Source organism: Balaenoptera ricei, chromosome 1 (genome assembly GCF_028023285.1).
Source record: "Balaenoptera ricei isolate mBalRic1 chromosome 1, mBalRic1.hap2, whole genome shotgun sequence".
Lineage (NCBI taxonomy): Eukaryota > Metazoa > Chordata > Mammalia > Artiodactyla > Balaenopteridae > Balaenoptera > Balaenoptera ricei.
In genome coordinates this window covers 5734498-5759162 of record NC_082639.1, presented here as the reverse complement: position 1 = coordinate 5759162, position 24665 = coordinate 5734498, and the positions used below count along the sequence as shown (strand labels likewise).

The 24665-nt window shown below is 44.4% G+C and overlaps 1 protein-coding gene across 7 annotated transcripts in view; it reads right to left on the bottom strand.

Moving 5' to 3' along the window:
* PER3 (period circadian regulator 3) overlaps positions 1-24023 on the bottom strand; it is a 59451-nt gene extending 35428 nt beyond the window's left edge. For 6 of the 7 annotated variants that reach the window (XR_009500254.1, XR_009500250.1, XM_059910969.1 and 3 more), the window contains exons 1-13: positions 23975-24023; positions 23322-23729; positions 22744-22889; positions 21773-21888; positions 20345-20546; positions 15901-15952; positions 11833-11975; positions 10331-10409; positions 8139-8245; positions 7715-7871; positions 3499-3604; positions 2436-2564; positions 1875-2001 (exon numbers count right to left, since the gene is read on the bottom strand). Coding sequence is in view for 5 of the 7 variants with exons in the window: in XM_059910969.1 (XP_059766952.1) it covers positions 1875-2001; positions 2436-2564; positions 3499-3604; positions 7715-7871; positions 8139-8245; positions 10331-10409; positions 11833-11975; positions 15901-15952; positions 20345-20546; positions 21773-21888; positions 22744-22889; positions 23322-23500 (1543 nt within the window). In the remaining 2 variants the exon portion in view is untranslated. The remainder of the gene's footprint in view (positions 1-1874; positions 2002-2435; positions 2565-3498; positions 3605-7714; positions 7872-8138; positions 8246-10330; positions 10410-11832; positions 11976-15900; positions 15953-20344; positions 20547-21772; positions 21889-22743; positions 22890-23321; positions 23730-23974) is intronic. The other variant, XM_059911049.1, reaches the window with a different exon arrangement.
* Between the last annotated feature and the right edge of the window lie 642 nt (positions 24024-24665).

Below are 24665 nucleotides of genomic sequence, written 5' to 3'. Positions count from 1 at the left end.
TTCTCTGGCCGCTGGCATCGGTCTGTATAGCTGAGGAAGGGACTTTACATCTCTTTGTTGTTCCTTGCCTTTCCATAATAAGTTTAAAAGTTTCCCTTCTTATTCTATTCTAAAGCATAACCTGCCTTTATAAGAAAGGTAAACATACTTACTTAAAACCTTATGTTCTTGTGTGCTCCAGCACCCTGTATATAATAAAATATATATATACAATGACCATTTAGTATTTTCCTTTTCATTGGTGTATATCTCTACTCAATTTCTAATATTTAAATTACAACGTTTTCTATCTTTAAGTCACCTTCTTGTTTCTCTTCAGTAAAGAGTAATGAAGATATTTTTACTAGCTCTTTAAACTTGTAGGTCTTAAACTGTTAATAAAAACAAGATGCCCAAATAACATTAGTTCTCCAAAGTTATTCCAAACGGCATTACTTCCCCCCAAAGTCGCATTCTATGTGTATTAGTCAAATATAGTACATAGCTAAGTAGTAAGAAAATTTCAGTTTCTAAAATAGCAGCCTAAGTACACAGAGTTAGGTATAGCTTAAATTTTATAAAATGTTGAATGATTAAATATGGATGATGCTTAAATATATAGCCTTCAAAACAACAGTACTGATGGTATTACTAGACCAATGCAACAACAGGTGATAAGAAACGGAATAAAGCAGGAGGTTAGAAAGGATTTCTACCCTGAGAAGAAATTCCAGAGGCCAGGATGTAAGACTGTGGCACTAACATGAGGCCGTAGGCCGAGGCAGCAGCAGGTAGCACTGACTGGATCAGACAATGAAGAAAACATCTAGAAATTTTAGATTAAAATCTCCTCAAAGAATTTTCTCTGGCAGGATATGGAATAATGATATACAACAAGAAAGATATTTAAGATAAATTCTTTTGTGGGGGAGATCTGATGGTTTCACAGGACCAAAAAAGGTTGTCGTTTCTACCTTGTGCCCTTACGTCTACAGCAAAAGAAACAAACAGAACTTGAAACCTCCTGCCAAGATGAATAAAAACCCCAAAAAACTAAAGGACGGGACTTGCTGCATCTGGAGGGTGTCCTACGGGCTTCCAGTGATATCACCTGTAGGAGCAGCAGTTTGATATTTTTCTTGTGGCAATCATATCAAGTCCTGAAAAGTACAGCTACTATTATTATTATTGACTTTAGAGAAGAAATTTCACCCTACTGTGTAGAACACCCACGTTTGACAGTGGTAGAGACCGTCAACGACATTTAGGTGGCCAAAATCTATAACGACTTCCCAAATTATATTGATATTAACATTCAAGGAGAAAAATTAAGAGAAAGTTATTTAAGAAGTTAGCATAATTTGATCTCTATATTATAAAACTTTATATATACAGAACTATATAATGCACGCAGGTTAGCTTCTCAAAATAACGTCAACTATCACGACTGATCCAATTCCTCTGGGGTGCTCCCTACCTCATATTTGAGAAAAGTAAACATGTAATCAAGAAAAAGGCCAAGTTTTTCATTCAATTTAGGTCACAAACATTCTCCATTTGTTTGAAATGAAAGGGAGGGATTATCATTTTAATATACTTTATTATCTGAAATGTATTCTAAAATTACCTCTTTTGGTTTACAGATAGCTCATATGGAGGTAATCTATGAATTGGGTGGAATTAGCAGAAAAGTCAATTCTTTAGCAGAAGTATACTGTGACTACATTCTAATACCATTTAGCTTTCGGGACAGTACTTGCTGCTGCCATTGTTATTATTAGTAGTAGTACTGTTACTTTTGTTATCTGGGCACGTAAACCTGAACAGCAGCAGCCCAGAGTCGTGGCTTCATGAGGGCGGCTCTGGGAGAGGGGCGGGCGACCCTGCTGACTCACCACCACGCTGTCCCGTGCCGGTCCCCATCACTTGCTTCTTTGGTGATTTGGCCCTTGACTCGATGTACAGCTGCTGGCCTAGATTCTTGATTTTGTTTACACTGGCATAGACCTGCTGCAAAGTCAACTTAGGGAAAAGAACAATAAACAATGTTTCAAAGATTACAAAAATGTGCATTAAAAGATACATAAATGAAATACATTTAAATTTTGGTTCTCTGTAGACAGAATGACTGAAAGCACAGTAATAGCATTAATTCAGTCTCCCACTGCACCACAGCACACGAGGAGCAGTGAAGCTTTACAGCAATCTGTCCACAACATGCTAATTTTTAGGAAGCACACAATTAACCCAAGTACCACCTTCTAAAGGTGATATTTTCTTCTTAGAGACATTTTCCCAAACCAAAATGGATCAGAATGTCTATTACCAGATCAGATCTTCCAGACGAGAACTAAGAAGCCACACGCGTCGAGGTACAGAACCAGCACCGACACGTTACAGGTAACGACACAGGAAGAAAAGGACACGTGCTCAGAGGCACATGTGTGCTCGCTCACCGGTGCCTTCTGCACCTCCTCCACGCAGCGCCCGCTGGACTCACTGGAGGACGCGGTGCTGAGGCGGTGCTCCTGAGACCCGCTGCTGCCTGGGCTCCCATAGCCACTGGATGCGCTCCCGTGAACGGGCTGCAAGAGAGACGGGCCCGTCGCGGCCCCGGGCGATGTGGCCGTCAGAGGACAGACTCAGCATTACCTACCTCTGAGCTTACCTACAGTCATCACAAAATTAAGATTAAAATTTCTGAAATCCTAAATGAGGTGTGTGAAGGGTGATGCTGACATGAAAGATATTCCTCTCTCATCTCGGTAACTCTCAAGGGCAGAACCTACTTTCCTAGTCTAGGTGGGTATTTCTAGAACAACAAATGTTTTAAAAGCCACAGTAAATAAATTTAACAAAACATGAAAATAAACTCTAGCTCTTTATGCTGAGTTTGGAATAGACAGAACAAATTAAACATATACTGTACTTTTCCCCAAGAACCTCAGAGATACTTTATGAACTCTAGAGACTGTATGAAAGACATTTTGAACACTACTGGCTAACAGTTTTAGTGGCACCGTCAGTAAATGCTTGACAAGTTTACTGATTGACTCTCTAGCAGAAAGCATTTTGGTATTTGTTTTCAACAAGCAGTTTTTCCTACTTTGGCTCATAATGACTAGAGATACAGAGACCTGCCACCCCTCTCCCCACCTTTAAAACTGTAATTATTTTAAAAAAATAGTGAAGCCAAAACACTGGCCGCGTCTGGAATACAAGAAGGATTCTCTCATTTAGAAATAACTTCTCTATCTTATTGCTTCCTATGACTCTGTCATCTTAAATTGGATTCTTACAAAAAGTCCTGTGTATTTAACACAGAAAAAAGGAAAACAAGATTAATGAAATTTAATTTGAAAACAAAAAGAGGAAGACAAAAATTTCTGGAATGTAGAGGGTAAGGACTTCTCTCTCCTCACAGTTCATTACTGTGAAGTGACTTTACTAAGACTGAATGTTAAAATTAAAGACAATTATGGGACTATTATGTTTGTTTTTTAACATCTCTCACTTTACCTGTAAGAGAAGTCTGTGAATTTGTTCTTGTAATTCTGTTATGTCTTTGTCATTACTGTTCATCTTCTTTATTCTGGTGGCAAAGACATCCCCATTTAGTGGACTCCTACAAAATGCCAAGTCAAAGACGGAGTCAGGCAATTTCAAGTTCATGTACAATGAAGGCTAAAGTGACTTTTAATAGAAAATTCAAACAATAAACCTATGCTTTTACAAAGCAGCTCTTCAACTCCAAATATAGAAAATATGAAGCTCAAACTCTGTTCATAGAGGTAGAGAAAATCCTAGGAAACAAATGAGGTATTAACCGTCTTCTTTAGTTTCTCTGCAGCTGTAATCATTCTACTGTATCTGTATAAATTTAAAATCAGTGGTAGGTAACCCCCTAGCTACTAAAATACCTTCAACAGCTACTGGTCTCAGAATTTAACATGAACTGAGTAACCTACTGGCTATGAGAAATTTTAGGACCTTAAGTTTGGCAAACACATTGAATGCTTAATGTACCTAATCACTCAAGCTACCTAGTAAACATGATTCTGCAGCCCACCCGCGTGGTGAACATGTGGTTGCCACAAAATCTTCAGTCTTATTTATATCCAAATTCTAGAGCATCTGAAATCTACCACGGGAATACAGTGAGGCAGACGCGTCAACAGAAAGAGCAGCAGAGACAAGGGACTGACATTCACTTAGGCCCCTCCACGTGACGGGAAGTGCTGTTTTATGCCACACACCAAGAATAAGTGACATTTCTACCCCCCACGACGTGCCGGGCGCTGTGCCAGCTGCTCCACCAGGTACCCCCTCCTCGCTTCCCTGAGCCAGACCCCAGCTCGGGTCCCCCGCTGTCGCGTCTGCCCGGTGCTCCCGAGGCCCAGAGTCCCGGCTCCAGGCCGCACGCTCTCGGCCACCACACTGTCCGGCCTCTCGGCACCTCGGTCCTACGAGTGCTGCTAACATCGGACGTGCCGTGGGCCAGACACGTCACCTCCTGAGTCCTCGCGACCCTGGGAGGTAGGAATCAACCCGGCAGAGGTGAAGAAACTTGCCGAGTTGCCGTGGCCAGGCGGCCGGGTCGCGTCTGAAGCCACATACCCGACCCCCGAGCCGGCTCTCCCTCCTTTTCCTGTTACGCGTCCTGCACGCTGCCTCTCACACCTCAGACACGCGGCAACACTTCCCCAAAGACAGACACTCCTAGCAGGAACGGCGGGACGCCAGCGGGGTCACGAGAGGCGTCAGGAAGAGGCCGCGTCCCCGGCACAGGCCCCCCGCCGGGTGCCCCCCGTCCCGCCCGAGAGCAGACCCTGGGAGGCGCCAGGCCTGGTCTGGCGGTACCGGCTCCGCGATGCGGGACGCGGAGGGCCAGCTGCACCTGGACGGCAGCCTGACACTGGCACGTCTCAGGTGCCCCTCCTGTCCTCCGCCCCCTGCCCCCGCCCTCTCCCACCCGCTGCTGGGCATCAGGCTCCTCCCACGCTCCGTTAGCTCCTCCCCACGTCACAGAAGGGTCCCTGAGGGCTAAAGTGCATCCCCGAGTGCTGTGAGCCTGAATGTCTTCCGGAGGCATCTGGGCTGCTGTTCAAGTGCAAGGCTGAGTGGAAACAGAACGTTCTGATTTGTGCTATGAGATGCGGATGTTCCCAGGGGTGACCCTTCCGACAAAACCAAGTTGGGCTTTCAATCACCAATTACAGAACTCAAAGGATTCACCGCCTTCATCAAATGGTGTCAAGCTCGGCATGACGCGTTGGCTGCGGCGGACGTCAGGAAACGGGTCTAGGAGTAAAGAAGGAAATGTGGTGTCCGTCTCCACTTTGCAACCTCCTGCCTCAGTGATCGCCGGGAAAGTGACTCTGTTTCACAGGATGCGGGTTTGTTATTTTTTTTGTAAAATCAGAGGTAACGGCACCTAGCCTCCCTTCCCACAGAGCTGCTGGGAAGGACCTGAAGAGAGCCGGACACTCCCACAGCCCCCTCCCTACTTCACTGTCACACTTTCCAAAACTCTGCCCGCGCGTCACAGTGCCATTGCTGTTTTCCGCTCTCCCATACGCGGTGGGCGGCAAAGGGAACGTCCGTTCTGTTTATAACCTCAGCCTCAGCCTAGCACAACGCCTGACTCAGCAGGTGGCCCGTAAGCACTTACTGAAGGAATAAATGCATTAAAATGATTTTATAAACGTAATAGATAATTACTGTTCGATGAGAGAAATTAATACCTACTAGCCTCTAAACTCTTTCCCTCACATAATCCTGGATCTTGAGATGCAATTATTGGTGTAATTTTAAAGAACACTGAAAACATTGGGAGCACTAATATGTCGGTTTATTCCATATATTTTTAATCAAAGAACTGAAAGGATGGCTTGGAGAATGAATCTAGGATGCACCTCTAGCACTGACAGGGAGGGACTCAGACCGGTCAACAGACACCCAGATGGACGTCTCATCAGAGGAACTGTACTTGCTTTGGGGTTTCCTATATTCATCCTAAGCAACCATCTGATTTTTTAAAAATATTTATTTATTTATTTATTTGGCCGTGCCGGGTCTTAATTGTGGCACGCGGGACCTTTTTTGAGTTGCGGCATGTGGGATCTAGTTCCCGGACCAGGGATCGAACCCGGGCCCCCTGCATTGGGAGGGCAGAGTCTAAGCCACTGGACCACCAGGGAAGTCCCCAACCATCTGATTTTATTTTCATTTCCCAAGAGGTCTCCCTACTGGGGAAAAAAAAGTCCTTTCTGAGCAGCATGAATAGCACTTCCTTGGCAGTCATATTCGTTACCTCAATTATCCAGTTAGTTTTCTACCATAAATCAGCCTCATGAGTCAGGGCGGCAAGGAGCCCGATTCTTCCATTAAAGCTGCAGACCTGCTCTGCTGAGAGGCCAAACCCTGGAGCACAACAAGGTCAGAGCAACCTGAGGCCTATCTCACCGTGGCCAAAACATCACTCTATCACACTATTACACGTGATAAAATACTCTTACTGGGAGATGTACTGTTCTGTACACACAAGTTTTATGCTTCTGTGTACAAAGTTGTATAACAAAATACAAAAGACAGAGTTGCTCCATCTCAGCATGACACTGAAGAGTTAAGTATAATTTCCACTCTTAAAAGAAACAGACATCAAAAGGAAACTTATGGGCCGGTTGAGAAACCTCTAGGTCAATTTTAAATGGACCACAAAGTCCAGGGAGTAGGAGTATCTCTGATTACAAGAACCGCGGTCCAGGTTGCTCTGGATCCATTCTGCAAGGCTGTTATATGGACAGGTAACAACAATCAAGCAGGCTCGGGTCAGCCATGCTGGCAGGAGAATAAATATGAAAGAATCTAAATATTAAAAATAAAGATTTAGGGACTTCACTGGCCGTCCAGTGGTTAAAGACTTTGCCTTCCAATACAGGGGGTGCAGGTTCAACCCCTGGTCGGGGAGCTAAGATCCCACATGCCTTGCCAAAAAAAACAAAACATAAAACAGAAGCAATATTGTAACAAGTTCAACAAAGACTTTAAAAATGGTCCACATCAAAAAAAAAAAAAAATAAAGATTTAATAAAATTGACACATATAAGTGGAATTTGACAGCAGAAGGCTGATATAAAAAATTTTACATGCTCACTAAAGAGAACCTTAAAATTCAGAAAAGGAGAAAAAACAAAACTTCACCCAAAATCCCACTATCCACACATAACCAAAATGTGTATTTTATTTCCTTCTAATCTTCTTTTTCCTATTTCGTAGTGTTCGTGCTTTAAACGTAATTATAATCATACTGTATAAAAAATTCTGTATGCTGCTTTTTACATCATCTAATGTATCAATTTCCCATGTTATATACTCTCTGTAAAAATTTTTATCGACCAATATAATAACATGTCAAGTAGATATTTCAGAATCTACTTAATGATAGACATTTAAGCTATTACAATTTTAAAATGCTGCAAAATCTGTCTTTTCTTTATAAGGCTTTCTGTATTTCGGCTTCTTTAGAATATTCCAATAAGGGAATCGTTAGGCCAAGGAGGTAGAAATCTTATAAAGCCCTTGATGCTTATTGCCAAACTGTCTTCCAGAAGCACTGAAAAAAACCTGTCCTTCGTTTAGTTCATGTGTCAGTTGATTCAAAGGGGAATCAATGGGCCAAAGAATATTATTTGGAAAAAGATTTTTTAGAAAATACGCAAACTTATTGACTTACGTTTGCACTTTATGCCGACCAATTATGAAAGAAACCTTCCGGCTCCATGGGTTCACAAAGCTGGACCAACTGGAATCCAATACTATGTAATCCCCATTTTGAGAACAAAATCTAATGGGTGAATGTTCAAAGGGAAGATGGCCTGCATACTTCAAGACTACATAAAATAATAAGACAAAATTAGAATTTATTTAACACAGATATTGATTACAAATGTCTTTTTTTAAGGCATTTATTTGTAAATGTTTTAGAATGTCAAAATAGAAAAAAAAATTGTTTCAGCAGTTCCAATACATTGCTTACCCGGTTAAAGGTTAAGCTCTAACGATTAGAGCTTGTGAGACCCTCTAGTGAGAAATGAAGTGACAAACTTAAAAAGATCCATGAAAAAAAAATGTCCTCCTATAAAGAAGTAGGTCCTTACCTTTTTGGTGTATGGCGACCATCAGAGAACGATCTTCCGGGTGCAGGTATGTCAGGATGGACGTTCCAATCAGATCCTGAGGTAGGTAACCCAGCAAAGGCACTGCTCTGAGCACAGACACAGCACAGGCAGCATGTCACACGCACCAAGTAACTCATACCTTATATACTTTCAACGGTACTTTTCAGCTAAACTCTAAATATGACAAAGGGTATGCAAAAGATGTTCATTACAGCATTTATAAATGCTACAAACAACCCAAGTGCCTATGCTGTGGGGAAATAGATACACAATCTAAGAAGTGTTGGTCATCTGACATATTGCATCAAAATCACCTGTGAAACTTCTAAAAAACAGATTTGCAGGCTCACCGCAAGCTCACTAAATCAGAATTTCTGTGGTAAGACTGGGAGTCTATATTGTTAACAAGTTCCTCAGAGGTCTCTGATGCCCTCCATTTCGCTGCCTTCTAAAAAGTCTACAAAGATCACATCATAACAGAAAAATGCTTATGATGTTAAATGAATAAAGCAGGCTACAAATTTATACAGAATAATTAAAATTATACAAAAACAATGTCTCTCAAAAGGTGATATCAAATAGACAACCAGTCACAAAGCCATTTGTAGGGTAAAGGTTCATGGGAAAATTCTGATGTACAGGCACTCAAGATGACTTAGAAAAAATTGACTCCATAAACCTTTTCTATGTGTACAAATTCACAAATACTTTCTAATGCAATAAACTTAAGCTGTTTTCAGAATAACTTCAGCTAGAATTTTCTGACTTTCTACAGATTATATTATACAAAGTATCTCACTAATTACTGTTTAGTTTCAGGGTAACTAAACAGTAATAAACCCATTTCCAGATGTTAAAAAAATTTTTTTAAAGCTTTTTTTTTTTTTTTTTGGCCACACCACTCGGCTTGTGGGATCTTAGTTCCCCGACCAGGGATTGAACCTGGGCCCTTGGCAGTGAAAGCGTGGCATCCTAACCACTGGACCGCCAGGGAATTCCCTGTATGTTAAAATTTTTTAAAAACCAAAATTAATAAGTATCATAACTGTGCCAGGTTTTTTGACATTTTTGCTTATGCTTATCTGTGGTACGGTACGTTGGTTCTCAGATTTTCAGATTTCACAAATAAGTAAAATTTTTAAATAAATGCGGGGGGAAATGGAGGGTACGAACAGAGGATAACAGTGTTTTGTTTTTCCAAATAAAGGTATTAAAAAAACAACAATAAGCAACAACTATTATGTACTGTCACTAACTCTTTAAATAAGAAAGACTATTTTAATAACCAAAAAAAAAGCAGGAAGGACGTTAAGTTCAAAATAAGTAACAGTTCTTTACACACAAAAAAATCTGCCTTATTTTTCTTTCTCTTTTCCCTCCTCACTTCAGGCTAATAAAAATTCATCATAAACTGTTTGGGAAGCATCTGCCTAGTGGAAATAACACTGGAATAGGACTTGGAGGCCAGAGCCGTGGTCTCATTTGGACCACAGTCATCTAAAACTATGTGGTCCACGTTCATTGTCCTCTTGTGCAAAATGGAAAAATAATTTCTGACTTTCCTAAAGCTTTGAAATAAATATGATAACGTGTAAATCTTAGAACTATAACATGTAAGATATGTACATTAAAAATTTACACCACACAGGACTTCCCTGGTAGTCCAGTGGTAAAGAATCCGCCTTCCAATGCAGGGGACATGGGTGTGAGCCCTGGTCCGGGAACTAAGATCCTACACGCCGCGGGGCAACTAAGCCCGCACGCCACAACTCCTGAGCTCGTGCACCTCAGTGAGACAGCTTGCATGCCTCAAACTACAAAGCCCACGCGCTCTGGAACCCAAGCACCGCAAGGAGAGAGAGAAAACCCGCGCGCCGCAACTAGAGAGAAGCCCGCGCGCTGCAACGAAGAGATCCTGCGTGCCTCAACAAAGACCCCGTGTGCCGCAACTAAGACCCGACGCAGTCAAAAAATATACATAAGGAAAATAAATAAATATTAAAAAAAATTTACACAACACAAATTTCAAACTAACAAAATTCAAATGCACAAATGAATAGATTCAGCTCTATCATGTTACGTTTAACATATGTTAAACGTTATGTAAACTTTTAAATATTTTTTATTTATTTTCAGAAACAAATTTCTTTTAGGCATAAAGAAGTACTTACCTTTCATCTATTTCAAGAAAAACACACCCGGGAGTGTGTGTTGTGGTAAAAATTCTTTTATCCACTGGGATTCGAGGAGCTATGGAAACCAGAAAGACTGGTTTAAAGGCAAATACCTAATTAACTATCCACTTAACATATTAAAGAGGGAACAAACTCTATACCTCATGGCAGAAATCTCACCTAGGGACCTGGCCTTTGAGCAGCCAAAGCTAATAACTTTCATTATTAACCACATTTTAATTAGGTCAAAACGTGATGCCTACTAAAGTTAATTTTAAACAGACAGAAAGTCTGTGTACATCGAATAGCTTACCCATCACAACCTAACAGTCAAAGCTGGGGTCATTTAGAGTTCAGGATGAAAACGTTTCATCATATTTAGTGGTTGAATACAACTAAGCAAATAGGATGTGAAACGTCAGTACAATAGGGACGCATTTAATCTGTAATAAAATTGGCACGGTCAGTGCTGCTACAGTCTGCTTTGACAACGTAGTGATCAATACACGAGGGAACAATTTGAGCATGACACTAATTCCGCATTTGCTTACGCACAATTTCATTTTCAAGAAACACGAGGTGAATGCAGAAAATAGCAGCCAGTTGAATGGAGTCACTTAGGAACGTGAAGAAACATGCACACACCTGAAACATCCACCTGCGGCCTCTGTTCACCAGTGTGCCCTGAGCCACGCCCATCCAACCTGGTGATGGAACTTTCCCTCTGATTTCAGTCCACCTTCCCCTCACTCCTCACAGTAATGCACAAGCTGCAGCCCTTCCAACACCCATGTCCACAGCAAACTGCAGGGCTTTTCTGCCGTGGGGAGCCACATTTATTGTATCACTTGTGCATTTCTTCATCATTTAATGTGTAACACCGTGTTACCATTTTATGAGATTCCCCTCTTATTTTTAATGTATGGTTACTTGAGTGTTGTGCCCCTAAACTCATTTTTCCCATAAGCCCTGTGGTTTGTGTGAATTTTTTTGCACAGGATGGTAAGTTTTAGGAAAGCATATGTCACATTACAGCAGAACCAACTGTGATTTCAAATGATAAATGGAAGCTGCGTCTGTATTGATATATGAATTTAGCAATGTTGTTCTGCCATTGGAAGACATAAATTATACTTTTTACTCAGGGGGCTTTCAAAACACTTAAAAAATATAAATTCATTCTTATGACCTCTGTATGCAACAATTTCAATGCTCTTCTGTCACACAAGACAGAAGCAAAAGGCCACAGGATGGTCCCCAGTAGAGAAAGGATTAGAAGACTGCGCACCTGTGGCCAAGTCTGTGCTCAGACCCCTGGGCCATGCTGTCCTTAAAGGAGATGACCACACAGGAAGTCAAGGTCAGCAAACAGAGACGTCAGGGAAAATCAGCTCAGGGCCAAGCTGAAGACAGTGGCTGCAGTAAACAGGCTTTCACGTGCTTCTTTCTGATGTGCTGACACGTCACATCTGACCTAAACGCAGACGCTCCTGACCTACCTTCGTAACCAGAATGAATCTTCTCCACCAGCGTGAGACAGCAGGGCTCAGGCTCCGGGCGGGCCGAGCTGTGCACGTGAATCAAATAGGGGATAATCCGGAACGGGCAGTAAGGCTGCCCCAGCTCCCGGGCTTCACCTCCACTGAAGAGAAGAAAAACGGTTCAGTGCCGGTACTGACCTGTTCACTTAGTCCAGGTGAAACAAGGCCGGGGAAAATGTTTTGTTGCAAATTTCCAAGGGAGACATGTCCGAATCTAAAATGTTTAGACATATTTATTTATTTATTTTTGGCTGCGTTGGGTCTTCGTTGCTGCGCGCGGGCTTTCTCTCGTTGCAGGGAGTGGGGGCTACTCTTTGTTGCAGTGCGCGGGCTTCTCATTGCAGTGGCTTCTCTTGTTGCGGAGCACGGGCTCTAGGCGTGCGGGCTTCAGTAGTTGTGGCACGTGGGCTCAGTAGTTGTGGCTCACGGGCTTAGTTGCTCCGTGGCATGTGGGATCTTCCCGGAGCAGGGCTCGAGCCCGTGTCCCCTGCACTGGCAGGCGGATTCTTAACCACTGCGCCACCAGGGAAGTCCAAAACATATTTATTTTTAAAAGGAGGGAAACGTTAGTTTAAATTTTCAATAGCCACGGGCAGTGATACTCGTTTGTTATTGGACGAGTAGGAGGCTTTCTGGAGAGCCGGCTCACCAAGGTGAGTGTGAACCGCTCCCTAATTTCAGCGTGACTTTCTGCTCCTGCTGGGAAGAGGGGCAGGCACAGCCACCTGTCTTGCCTCGTGTGTCTAAACCAAGTACCACATGGCGGGAAACAAGGTCCCCTGGGATCGTGCCCCCAAGCCAGCCCTCCGTCAGCCCTTCCTACGCCCTCGTTCAAACGACTGATTCAGTCCCACCGCTTCAGCCGCTCCGCTGCCCGGCGCAGGCCTGGTGTGCGGCTCAGCATCAGCCACGGCGCCTAGCTACAGGGAGATGGCGGGGCTGGACCCTCTCGGCCAACCGGCACGGAGGCTGCTCGCTCCCTCTCAGGAGGCTCCCGGGGGCGAGGGGGCTGCAGCAAGCACACAGGTGTCCGTCCTGTTTCATCGCCTGGCTGCCTGGACGGCGTTTCCGCCTGGAGCTGCCCGAACGCCCCAACCTGCACTTCACGCTCCCCCGTTTCTGCCCGTCACACCTCGCCTCGCCGACCATCGCGAGCGCGGATGTTCGGGGGTCTCTGGCCCCACCCGCACTCTCGCTCCCGCCCCCCTCCCTCTCTCTTCTCTCCTCTAACTCCAGCATCTCCTGTCACTCCTCCACTCTCAGCCGTGACCCTGCTTCCTAGGTCACCGCTCAGAAGTGCGCCTTCTCCTGACACTCACCTGCGAGCATCTGTACTTGTGCTAGTGGCTCCCCTCCCATTTCTGTGAGTGCTTTCTCCAGGCTCATCCCATCCTGAGCTTCTCAATGCCACCTACACGCCGATGAGCTGCACATCTGTCTCTAGCCCGGCCTCCTCCCCTGAACCCCAGGCTCCTGGACCAACGCCTCGTCAACATCACGAGGCAGATTTCTACTCGACATTGCACGCTCACCTAAAACTAAGGCACACGTTCTCCCCTCTGCTCTCCAGGCAGCTGCTTGTCCTACAGTTTCCTCCTCCCCAATACACGGCACCTCGAGCCAAGACTCCCACGTCACCTGACTACTCTTTCTATCTCGCACCCGAAACTAACCCACCAGTATATGCTGGTAGGTCTCCCCTACAGAAATACCCAGAAGATCGAAAGTGTCTCCACGTCCACCTCCACCGCCTGGTCCAGGACCCGCCATCTCCCAGCTGCATCGCATCAGCGCCATGCCCCGTCCCGCCCGCTCCAACCTCCCACCCCAGCACAGGACCTTCTGCACGGCACCCGACGTGAGCCTTCCATGATCAATGACATTTCCTTCTAAGACATGAAAATGCCCTATCCCTACCCACTGAACAGTCCTGAAGCAACAAACCGTATGGCAACAACCACCCACCCAGATCTGGCCTCCAGGTGAGCAATGCTGTTTCCTGGCACAAGGAATGGGGGATACTGAAGAAATGATGGACCCAGGTCTGGGGCAGGAACCGTCTAGGTTGAGCCTGGGACGGCAAATCTGAAATCAAGGAAGCTGTCAAAACCACTGGGGACTGTCACCAGGCCAGGAGCTAGCCTAGCTAACTGGCGGCTCCCGCCGGCCACAGAGGGACAATGGCAGCACCTCGGGGCACGATGAGAACCTTCTCTTTAGGATGAGATTCTAAAACAGTGATGGAGGAAATGACGAGAGAGCTCAGATTTGCTTCAAAATAATGAGATGGGGGGTGGGGGGACCGAGGTGATGGCACAGACAACACAGGACTGGCCACGAGCTTAAAGTTATTAATGCTGAATGATCAGTGCATGTCAGTTCATTGTACTATTTTTCTCTACTTTTATATTATTTTGAAAATTCCCAAAGTTTTAAAAATAATTAAGTGGCTACCCTAAATAAAACATTTCATTCAGAAGTCAAAACGCCCTATGGTCTGGGCCTTGCTTCCTCATCTTCTTCCCCCCTCCCCCCTCCCACCACCCACAGGCTGGGTGTGCTCTGCCCCAGGGCCTTTGCACTGGCCTGGAACGCTCTTCTCTCAGACACACGTACGACTTGCTCCCTCACCTCCTTCAGGCCTCTGGCCCCATTCAGGCTTCTCATTAGAGAAGATTTTCTTGACCACCCTGAGCACACCAGCAACCACTGCCCAGAACCCCCTTACTCTGCTTTTCTGTTCTACATACAACTTATCACAGCCAACACGTGTACATTTAGACAGCTGTTTATTATTGGTCTCTCCCCTACAGAACCTAAGGTCCATGAGGGCAGAACTTTGTTTTGATCCCAGCACCCGTAACAGTGCCTGGCTCAGGAAAGGCACCTGAAAATATCTACCAACATAACAAACACATAACAGCGCTTACTATGCGGCAGGCACTGCTCTCAGATCTTCATAAACAACAACTCACCTGCGAGTGACAGAAAGAACCGACATGGCCCTCCCCACACACGCACACCTTTCCAGGTTATCCCTCCCCAAGCATTCGAATACTATTAGCGTGAGTCCCCCTCAGTTCCGTGGAGTGTCTGAATGATCCATTACAAGGATTTCTCTTCCCCAAATATCAAGAGCATTTAGTAACCTCAATACTATTGTTGGTGATCGTAACGTCATTTAAAACCATTTTTTCTTTTTACTTTGAAAGTAACATTAACATATCACAGTAAATTTGGAAGAGAAAAAAAAAATCACTAATAAATCCTACCAGAAATCAACTACTATTAAAATTTTGATCTCTTTTCTTCTAGTTCACTGTCACTGAACCTTTTAAGTCCTCATAAATATACCTATCTTGCTTTCTTTCAGGTTGTTCAAAATTTCAAAAATTAAGTTTAAATGTGACTGAAAAACAAAAACCAAACAAAAACAGAAGAGCCCAAAAAAACTGTCATCTGAAAGTATATTTAATGTCCAGTAACTCTCACATGCCCCTGGGTTAAGAATGATCTTTCTGGTCTCTTCCCCTATTGCATTATTATCTACTTTTCTCATAAGTACATGTATCTTCTCCTCAATCAAAATACAAACTTATTGCAGCAAGAACCAAGTCTTGTCTTTTGTATCCACAACAGACCTAGCTGAATAAAGAATCAAAATAAGTGCCAAATAAAATCAGAGGGATAAATTTGGAATTTGGGATTAACAGATAAGGACTACTATATATAAAACAGATAAACAAGGACCTACTTTATAGCACAGGGAACTATATTTAATATCTTGTAATAACCAATAATGGAAAAGAATCTGAAAAAGAATATACATATATATATATATGTGTATATATATATATACACACACACACACACATATAACTGAACCACTTTGCTGTACAGCTGAAACATTGTAAATCAACTATACAGTCAATAAAAAAAAAAAAAATTAAAAATAAATAAATAAAAAATAAAATAAAACCAGAGCCCACTCCACCGTTCCTGGCCTCCAGGAGCTCCCATACTCACCGGATCCTGCAGAAAAAGGATTTCACCGGAGCGAATTCATAGTATGAGGCTGCTGGAAACAAACACACGTGTCAGTGTCCCACCCCCACGCGGCTCCTCCTCAAACTGTCACTACACAAACGGGAGACTCTTTTCAGAGACAGAGCTACTCTTGATTAAAATAGGACTCTCCTCCCTCACTAAGATCTAGTTCCATCCAGTATTTTCCCAGGGCTTTTTCGTGTTGAACAGTAACCCTCAGGTGAGACCCTGAGAGCACCTGACCGAGGCCTCTCCCTGTCTCCCCCTGCAGTCCTGTCTGCATTTCTACTCCTGCCCGGACTCACTGCTTCAAATGTCAACGTAATCATCCTGCGACACAATTATTTCGCTGGTAATATTCTATTCCGCTGTAATAGTTTGGACATGTCTCAAAAACTGGGAATTCAGATTACTTAGAGCTTTCAGGTAGAGGATATATACATTTCTTTCCTTGGACAAATTCCCCAGAGCTGTGTTCCTAGATTAGATGATATCATTTCATGACTCTCATCATATATTGGCAAACTTAGCTCCAGCAGATGGTACCAATTCAGTGTCATTAATAACAATTTCTCACACCCCTCATGCCAAAGGTTTTGCTTCAATTTTATTGACTTCGCATTTATTTTATTGATGTGTGAGGTGGTAATTCAGAAACGTTTAAATTTGCCCATCTTAGGAAACTGAACTTATTTCCAAGTGTTTGTTGATTACTTTATTTCGTCTGGTAGAACTCCCTGAATATATATCTTTTGGGCATCTGTTCACTGGAGTGAAAAGTTTTCAGTTATAGAAACCAAGGAAATGTTTACAACCAAGGAGATGTTTTTAAAAAAATATACACTGAAGGAGAATCTACAACGAGGATTCTGAAGAACCAAAATACTGAACATGGTCCAGGTGTTTGTACTCCTCAGGAAAGGATCATAGGAAGAATAAGAAAATGGGCTTTTGAGTGATCAAGAAAAATGTTCACAATTAAAAAAAAGCCCTCCAGTTTAAAAGTAAAGGGACCAGTGACCAAACTACTGTAATTCGTGAAACTATGAAAGTTACAGGCCCAGAATTCTGAAGCCAGAAGTTCTTACAGAATGTCTGTGAGAAATAACAGAAAGAACTTGACAAAGTAAGCTAAAGAAATTAATTACTCTAAGATATGCTATCATCTTAACATAGAAACTGTTTCTGGAGTTTCTATGGAGGAATTAAGTCAAGATAAAGATTTTTCAAAAATATCCTTGATTTTCTGAGCTGATTCTCGTGGGTGGGAACCATCCCTAGGTGACACCTTCAAACGCTCGCCTTTGTCTGAGGACAGTTCTCCTGCTTTAAGGCGCAGTCCCAGCAGCCGTGGGTTCAGATGGGCTCTGGATTCACACTGCCAAGGTGAAGGCCGGCTCTATACTTGCAGGCAGTGTGACCTTGGCATCTCTGTGACCATGGCAGCTAAGAAAGGGCACAGTTGCTGACTCTGAGGGACCTGACTGTTGCCTGAGCCCTGCTTCCCGCGGGCTGCCCCCGGCCCGTGCCCGTACACAGAGCAGGCAGCAAGGCAGGACCATTCCATGGAGACGCCGGGCTCCTCCAGCGCGTGACCGTGGATGGACCCCTGTGGCTGCCTGGCCCAGGTGCTCTCTGAACTGCGCTGCAGCCCAAGGCTCCTGCTCCCCAACCCTCCCCCAGCCTTGCTCCTTCCAGCGAGGCCGGCGATGCGGGCTGAGGACTCCTCTCGCCACCTTCCACGCCCTCCCCCAGTAAGTGTCCCATTTCTGGGCAAACCCAAACTAATACAGTTACTGTGTCTGTCTACCGGGGAGAATGACAGTACCTACACCTCACAAGGTCTTTGTGAAGATTAACTCAGTTAATCCACGAAAGCAAAGAGAAGGGTCCCTGGCAAATAGTAACTGTTCAATAGGTGACAGCAGTTAAGATGAGCCTTTATGCTGCGGATGCTCCAAATATCTCCAAGCCTTCCCCAACCTACAGCCTGCTGGGCTCTCACAGAAACCCCGTATTAACAGGCACGTCAGAAACTACGATTCTCATTTTACAGTGAGAAGCCAAGTGGCCTCCAAGGTTCACGAAGGGACAGAATGCAATTTGAAACTCAGACCTTCAGATTCTGAGCTTAACATTCTTTGACCTTCAGATTCTGAGCTTAACATTCTTTGCACATAAAAAAATACTGCAACTCAGCTGTAAGGTGAACTCGCTTACACTACTTATACATTGTATCAGGCACCTGAATTCAACTGCCCCCCACCCCCGCCAGGAGTCCTGTAACACAGAGAGCCAGCCTACGGGATCTCAAAAACAGTAGATGGGGATCCGCTGTCACTTCCACACCTGGGCTGGAACGTGCGAATTCTTGTTTCTGGAAGTGTGTTCCAAAGAAACAGGGGTCAGATCCTTCTCAGAGGTCTGTACAACAAGCCTAAGTGGAAATGTGCTCTAACACAGGGCCAAAGCTGGCAACTGCTGTGTTTAGAGCTTCCCGTGTCCTCTTAATGTTCTATGAGTTCAAAGGAAGGGGCAGAAAGGGGTAACATGAGCCCAGCCCAGAAATGGTGTGGCGCTAAACAACGGCCCTCAAGGAGGGTGTGCATCCTTGGGGTTCCTAAAGCGAAAGTATCGTGTGAGAAGTAAACTAAATGGACATCATCTTTATGGAGCAAGTAAATGTTTAGGTCCAAGAGACAACAATTTCAGGGACTATTATGTTTTTTACAAGTAGGGGAAATACCATTAAGTAATTAGCAAAGATAAGAAAGTGAAAAGATCAGGGAATTCCCTGGTGGTCCAGTGGTTGGGACTCCACGCTTCCACTGCAGGCGTGTGGGTCTGATGCCTGGTCGGGGAACTAAGATCCCGCAAGCCTTGCAGCACAGCCAAAAACAAACAAGTGAAACGATCAGACAGAGACTACAGGGCAATACTGAAGGGAAACTGGGAAAGACCTGGTGAACGGTACCACATGTCTGTTCTGTTCACTGTTGTACCTTAGCACCTAGAACGGTTCCTGGCCCACAGGGACTGCTGTATAATGTCTACGGAATGAATAAACGATTAACAAAAGCAGAGAAACAAACGTGGACAATTAAAGATTGAAAACACGTGTTTCAGAAAGAGGAAGAAAAATGAAATCAGTGTTTTTGAATGATGGGAAAAGGAGAGAGGGAGCTGGAAGAAAGCAAGGGTGACAGGTGTCTTTTCTGAAGCTTATGTAAAACGTGCAAAGAGAATGGGGCAAGGGTCTGTGATTGAAAAAAGAAGGCTATAACACTGGTCTTCACTGGACTGAGAACTGGATTAAAAACCAGAATGAGTACAGAGCTCTAGATTTGCAGGATGAAGTTCTGAGGATCTGTTTCACAACACTGTGAATGTACTTAACGCTACTGAACTGTACACTTGAAAATGGTTACTATGGTAAATTTTGTGAATGTGTTTTTTACCATAATAAAAACAATAAAAATTTTTTAAAAATGAGAGAAAAGGGTTTGGGATCAAAAAGAAAGTTGATCTTTACTAAGTTCTTTAAGAGACATTTCACAAAAAATATGAAATAGGGAATAAAGGGTGACTTAAGAAAGAATGAATGGGACTTCCCTGGTGGTGCAGTGGTGAAGACTCTGCCCTCCCAACACAGGGGGTCCAGGTTCGATCCCTGGTCAGGGAACTAGATCCCACACGCATGCCACAACTAAGAGTTCATATGCCTCAACTAAGGAGCCCGTGAGCCACAACTAAGGAGCCCTCAAGCCACAACTAAGGAGCCCACCTGCTGCAGCTAAGGAGCTGGAGAGCTGCAATTAAGGAGCCCGCCTGCTGCAACAAAGACCCGGCACAACCAAATAAATAAATAAATATTTTTTAAAAAAGAATGAATGAATGAATGAAAGATTACATGGGATTGAATAACACAAAGAAAACTGTGAGTGGGAACCCACTCCCCACCCCCAGTTCAGGAAAAGCAGTCTTTCAGAAGGAAAACAAAATGATGAGATTCATAACTTTTAGGGAGAAGAAAAACTGGAAAGGGATCTAACTTTGAGAAGCTTACCTCCAGAGCAAAGCAGAGAAATAATGAAGTCAGTATAAGAGGAAAAACATTTAATTTTATTAACAACAGACACTTTGTAGCAATTAACCTGCTATACATTATGCTGTAACACACCATATCTATAGCATATAGTCTGTGAAACTAACTTGATTAAATGAAAACAAATTTATTGGATCTTTATGTTATTAGCAGCATTTAAAATGCTATTTTCATCACATTCTGACTTTTAAAATGAAGAAATAAGAAAAACTATATATTTGCATGTTCTGAATAATGCATTCATTTGTGTACTATTTCTGGAAGAATGAAACTGATCTTTACCAGGCAAGATAAACATCTGAATATTGGTCCCATTACCTCTTTGGGTCCAGTTGTTCCAGAAAGGAAGCTGAGCGTGGGCAGTGTGTGTGTAGAACACCCTCACGTCTTGAGGGGCAAGCAGTTCAACGAAATGAGAGGACTCTAAGAACTCTTTCTTACAATGCAGGATCGAAGGAGCCTGTTCAGAAACGTGCACTAACCTTCCAGACAGAAATGAAAAAACTGCCACAAAGGTATCCTACGAAAAATATTTAAAATAAATGCACAATATTGAGATACATACTGGCAATATTCCCTGAATAAATTTCGTCTAGACGTCTACCATGATCAATAGCTTAAAACACACACACACACACACACACACACACACACACACACACACACACACCCCTGCAAAGGCAACAAATCGCTGTAAAACCTGCACTGTTCCTTCTGAAGGTTTAAGTTCTGCCAAACAATGCACCAGCTCATTCTACACCGACTAAACACAGTGTATACACTGTATACACTTCTGATTCCCTCTCCTTTGCAAACTGTACCTGGAAGGACTGTCTTCTCTTCACCCATGCATATTCCAGGCTTCAAGACCAAGCTCAAGATTCACTTGCTCCAAGATGTTGTCTTTGACAAACCTCATTACATAAGAATCATTTCTCTAATGTGTTCCATTAGACATAAACATAACTTATTTATAATCGGCCACTGTTTGTACCTGCTAGCAAGTGGCATATGTTTTCCTCTCTAGATTTACTTTGAAGATCTTAAAGGGAAAATGTTTTCCTTAAACTTTTTTTCCCTTAAATCTCCATAGCACCTACTACAGTATTATAAACACATCAGTTAGTAAAATAAGCACTGTAACATTAGGGATAGCTCATGCTCCAATATTATAAAATCTTTAAGTTACAATTATGTTGAGGTCTACACATAAATTAAGTAATCTCCATCATATCAGCAAAACATGAGGCTCAATTATTCTGTCAACATGAAGAGATTCAAAAAAGATATACTAAATATCTCTTCCAAAATTTAACAAAAAATGACAGCATCTCAACTCACCTGTTCTATAAAATCCAGTTGTTACAACTTGAAGTAGTAGGTATTGGAACTAAGAATGATATAAATAGAAATTAACAATTCGGAGATTAGAATAAGATGCAGGAAATCACTCTGCAGTGTTATCTTTTTCTTCATGTGAGAGAACTCGGGGATGCTAAGGAGAGAGAGGCACCTCATGACCGAAGCAAAGCCAGCTACGACTTATGTGCTGCTTCCTGTTTTTAGATGTTTTCTCTGGCAGGGGCAGGAGAAACTCCACAAGGCCTCTTTAGCAGTTTTCTCCTATGCTTGACCTCAAATTGTGGTTACTGAAATGCTCAGTTATTATTTTAAAAAATCTACATCTAGATAAGATCGTTAGGAAAAATCACCCAGGTTGATATGGCAAAATTTGTGAATTCTTACTGTGTTTTTGGACGTGTGCTCTGAAGCAATAGTGGCCAGCTCCTCAAGACTGTACATGGTCACGTCTGCTTGAGGTGCTCCATTGTGATTGAGAATCTGGAAAAACTCACTGTTTGCTAAGAAACACAGGAAAATAAATAGGTAGTCCAGTGACAACAGTATCTTTAGGAAATCATTTTTTATCAGTATAAAAGCAGGCTTGTTTTTTAGGATGAGGACACCTCAGCATGTTTTCCTTGAAACCAGATCATTTTCTTCTTTCACCTAAGATACTGATAGTTGTACAAACTTGAGATTTTGAATTTTATGAATTCTGCATGTTCCAGATCACAAGGAATGAGACACACTGAAGGTACCAAAACAAGGTACTGAAACCAAAAATTCCAAATACACACACAGGAAATCTGTATGGCAGAAACATTACTCCAGGATTCAGGAACTATATACCATCTCTGAAGCCACAGAGGTTTGTGCTACAGAATATGCATTTTTAAAATCCCTTGAGAAGAAGTCTGAAAAGTCATAAAAAGAAAAAAAATGTTTACAACCACTCGTTTTTAATTTGGTAAATTCCTTATATATCATGACTGAATTTTAAAAGTATGTCTATGGCAGGGAAATGTAAATGTATTTAATCAAGTGTATTTTTCCCCTAACAGTCATAGAAGACAATATTCTTTGAAAAAGTGAATCTTCAAAATGTGCTTATGCCGAGCTCTACTCTCCCGAAACAAATCAGCAAAATACTGCACAGTTACTAAGCTATGACACAAATAAGGTTCTCCGAGTGCTCATGTGAAAAACGAAGATGCTAATGCCATCAGTGTAGATTTGCACATCTCACATAAAGCACCGTAAAAAGCTCAAAACATTTCTGTGCCTAAAACCAGGCCGACAACTGCCCTGGCCTGACTGCTGTTTACGAGCAGTGGGGTCCGTGCGCGACTGTATTCCCTCTCCAGCCCGTTTACCTTGCACGCTGTGTACGCAGCGAAGGGCATAGTTGAGAGCATCCAGGGTGCTTGGTTTACTCTGTCTCTCTGACGGGAAGTATTTTTTCATTTCTTGGACAACCGTTATAAGGTCTTTGGAAACTCTGTTTTGATCTTGCGGTTCACTGTAAGATAAAAAAGATTCTAAATTCACACTTTCGATGATAATAAGTCAACTTTTACTGAACAGCGTATTTCATGCCGGGCCCGCTTTCTAAGCGCTTAACGTGGATCAGCTCATTTAGTTCACAGATTTATTATCTACCACTTTCTTTTTTTTTTTTTTTACAGGTGGAGAATCCCAGGCAAAGAAATTGGTAAACATCAAGCATTTTCCACTCTCCCATTCCCACTTCAGCCTAGAGTCAGCTAAATTCCTCAACCACTTTTTACCTTTTGGTTAATTTCCTTCAGTTTCTCCAGGGTATTTCATTCTAACTTGTCTGAGTCTCCTTAAACTTTTTCCTAGGCTTACAAACAAAATATAAAAAGATGTAAGCCCGCCTTTCCCCTCTACTACCCCAGCAGAGAACGACAAACACATCAGGTTATTTCACCTGTTGCTGGTCTGCACGTATTTGCTCCGCAGCTGGTATTTCCGGCTCCACATCTCAGCAGAGTCCTTCCCCAGCGCCTCAGGACCGCTGGCCTGTGGTCCTTCAAGTTCATGAGGCTGGCCCCCCCTAGAGTCCTGAGATTTACCACCGGACACTTCTAGATCTTCACAGGGATCCATCGTTCGCCCGGCAGTCCTCAGCCTGTCGCCTGCTACTTTGCTACTTTGCGATCGGCGACGGAAATGTACTTCTCATTTTGGTCCAGGCCATCGTCTCAGAGAAAATGTCAGTCATCACAAGCCGGCAAGTAGAGGTACTCTTTCTGCTCCTCCGGCGGCACTTTTCTCCCCAGTATTTCCCTGCAATCTTGGACGTCTCCGCTCACGGGAGGCCCACCCTGGAGGGGGACTGTGGAAACAAAGGTGACAAGTGTCAAGAGAAACACAATCTGATGCTGGAAGCTCGGCTGTGGCTCGTGGGCTGGGCAGCCCCGAGGGGATCCCGGCCCCGACCGCCCCGAGAGTCGGCGTGCACCCAGGACCCGGACCCGGCAAGGGGCAACTTGAAGCACAAAGTTCCCACAGCGCAGGGCAGGCTCGGGGCGACCGCGCCCGGCGGGCCCCGAAGCCTCCCCGCCCGGGCCGAGCCCTCACCCGCCGCCGCCGTCGCCGCCGCCGCCGCCGCCGCCTCCCGCGGACCCGCGCGCCGCCGCTCTCCCAGCTGACCGGGCCCCACGCAGTCTCGAGGCCCGCCGCGTGCCGGACGGTAGCGGGAGCCGCGCCCCCCGCGCACCACGTGACGCGGTCCCGCCCCCGGGTCGCGCGATTGGCTGCCGCTGCCGGCTCTGCGGGACCCTATTGGCCTGGGGGCGGGACCCGCGCAGGGGCGCCCCGGTTACATAAGCGGAGACGAGTGAGCGGGGCAAAGGTCCCGGAGCTCGTTACGTAACGCCGGGGGTCGGCCTGAGGACGGCGCTCGGCCAATCCCGGCCGGCTGGCACGTAGGGAGGGGGCGGAGGGGCCCTGAGGAGGCTCCAGTCCCCGCCCCGCTCCCGGCCCCGGGGGATGGGCCCCGGGGACCGCTGGAGCGAGCGCGGCAGTGATAGGGCGCTGGAGCCGCCAGTCATGAGGGGGCGGGCCCCGGGCGGTGGTGTGGGCGGGGCCTGCGCGGTCTCCACGTGAGCGGCCGCGGCTACCCCAGCTCCAGAGTCGGGGAGAGCGGCGCAGCGCTGCGGGTGGATCGGGACCACGCTGGGCAGACGTCCCAGCGATTTCCCTGCGTCTTCTCGGGTTCCCGTCGTTCCGTTTTTCTTAACGACCTTCTTGCTCTCGCTCCCGCGGACTC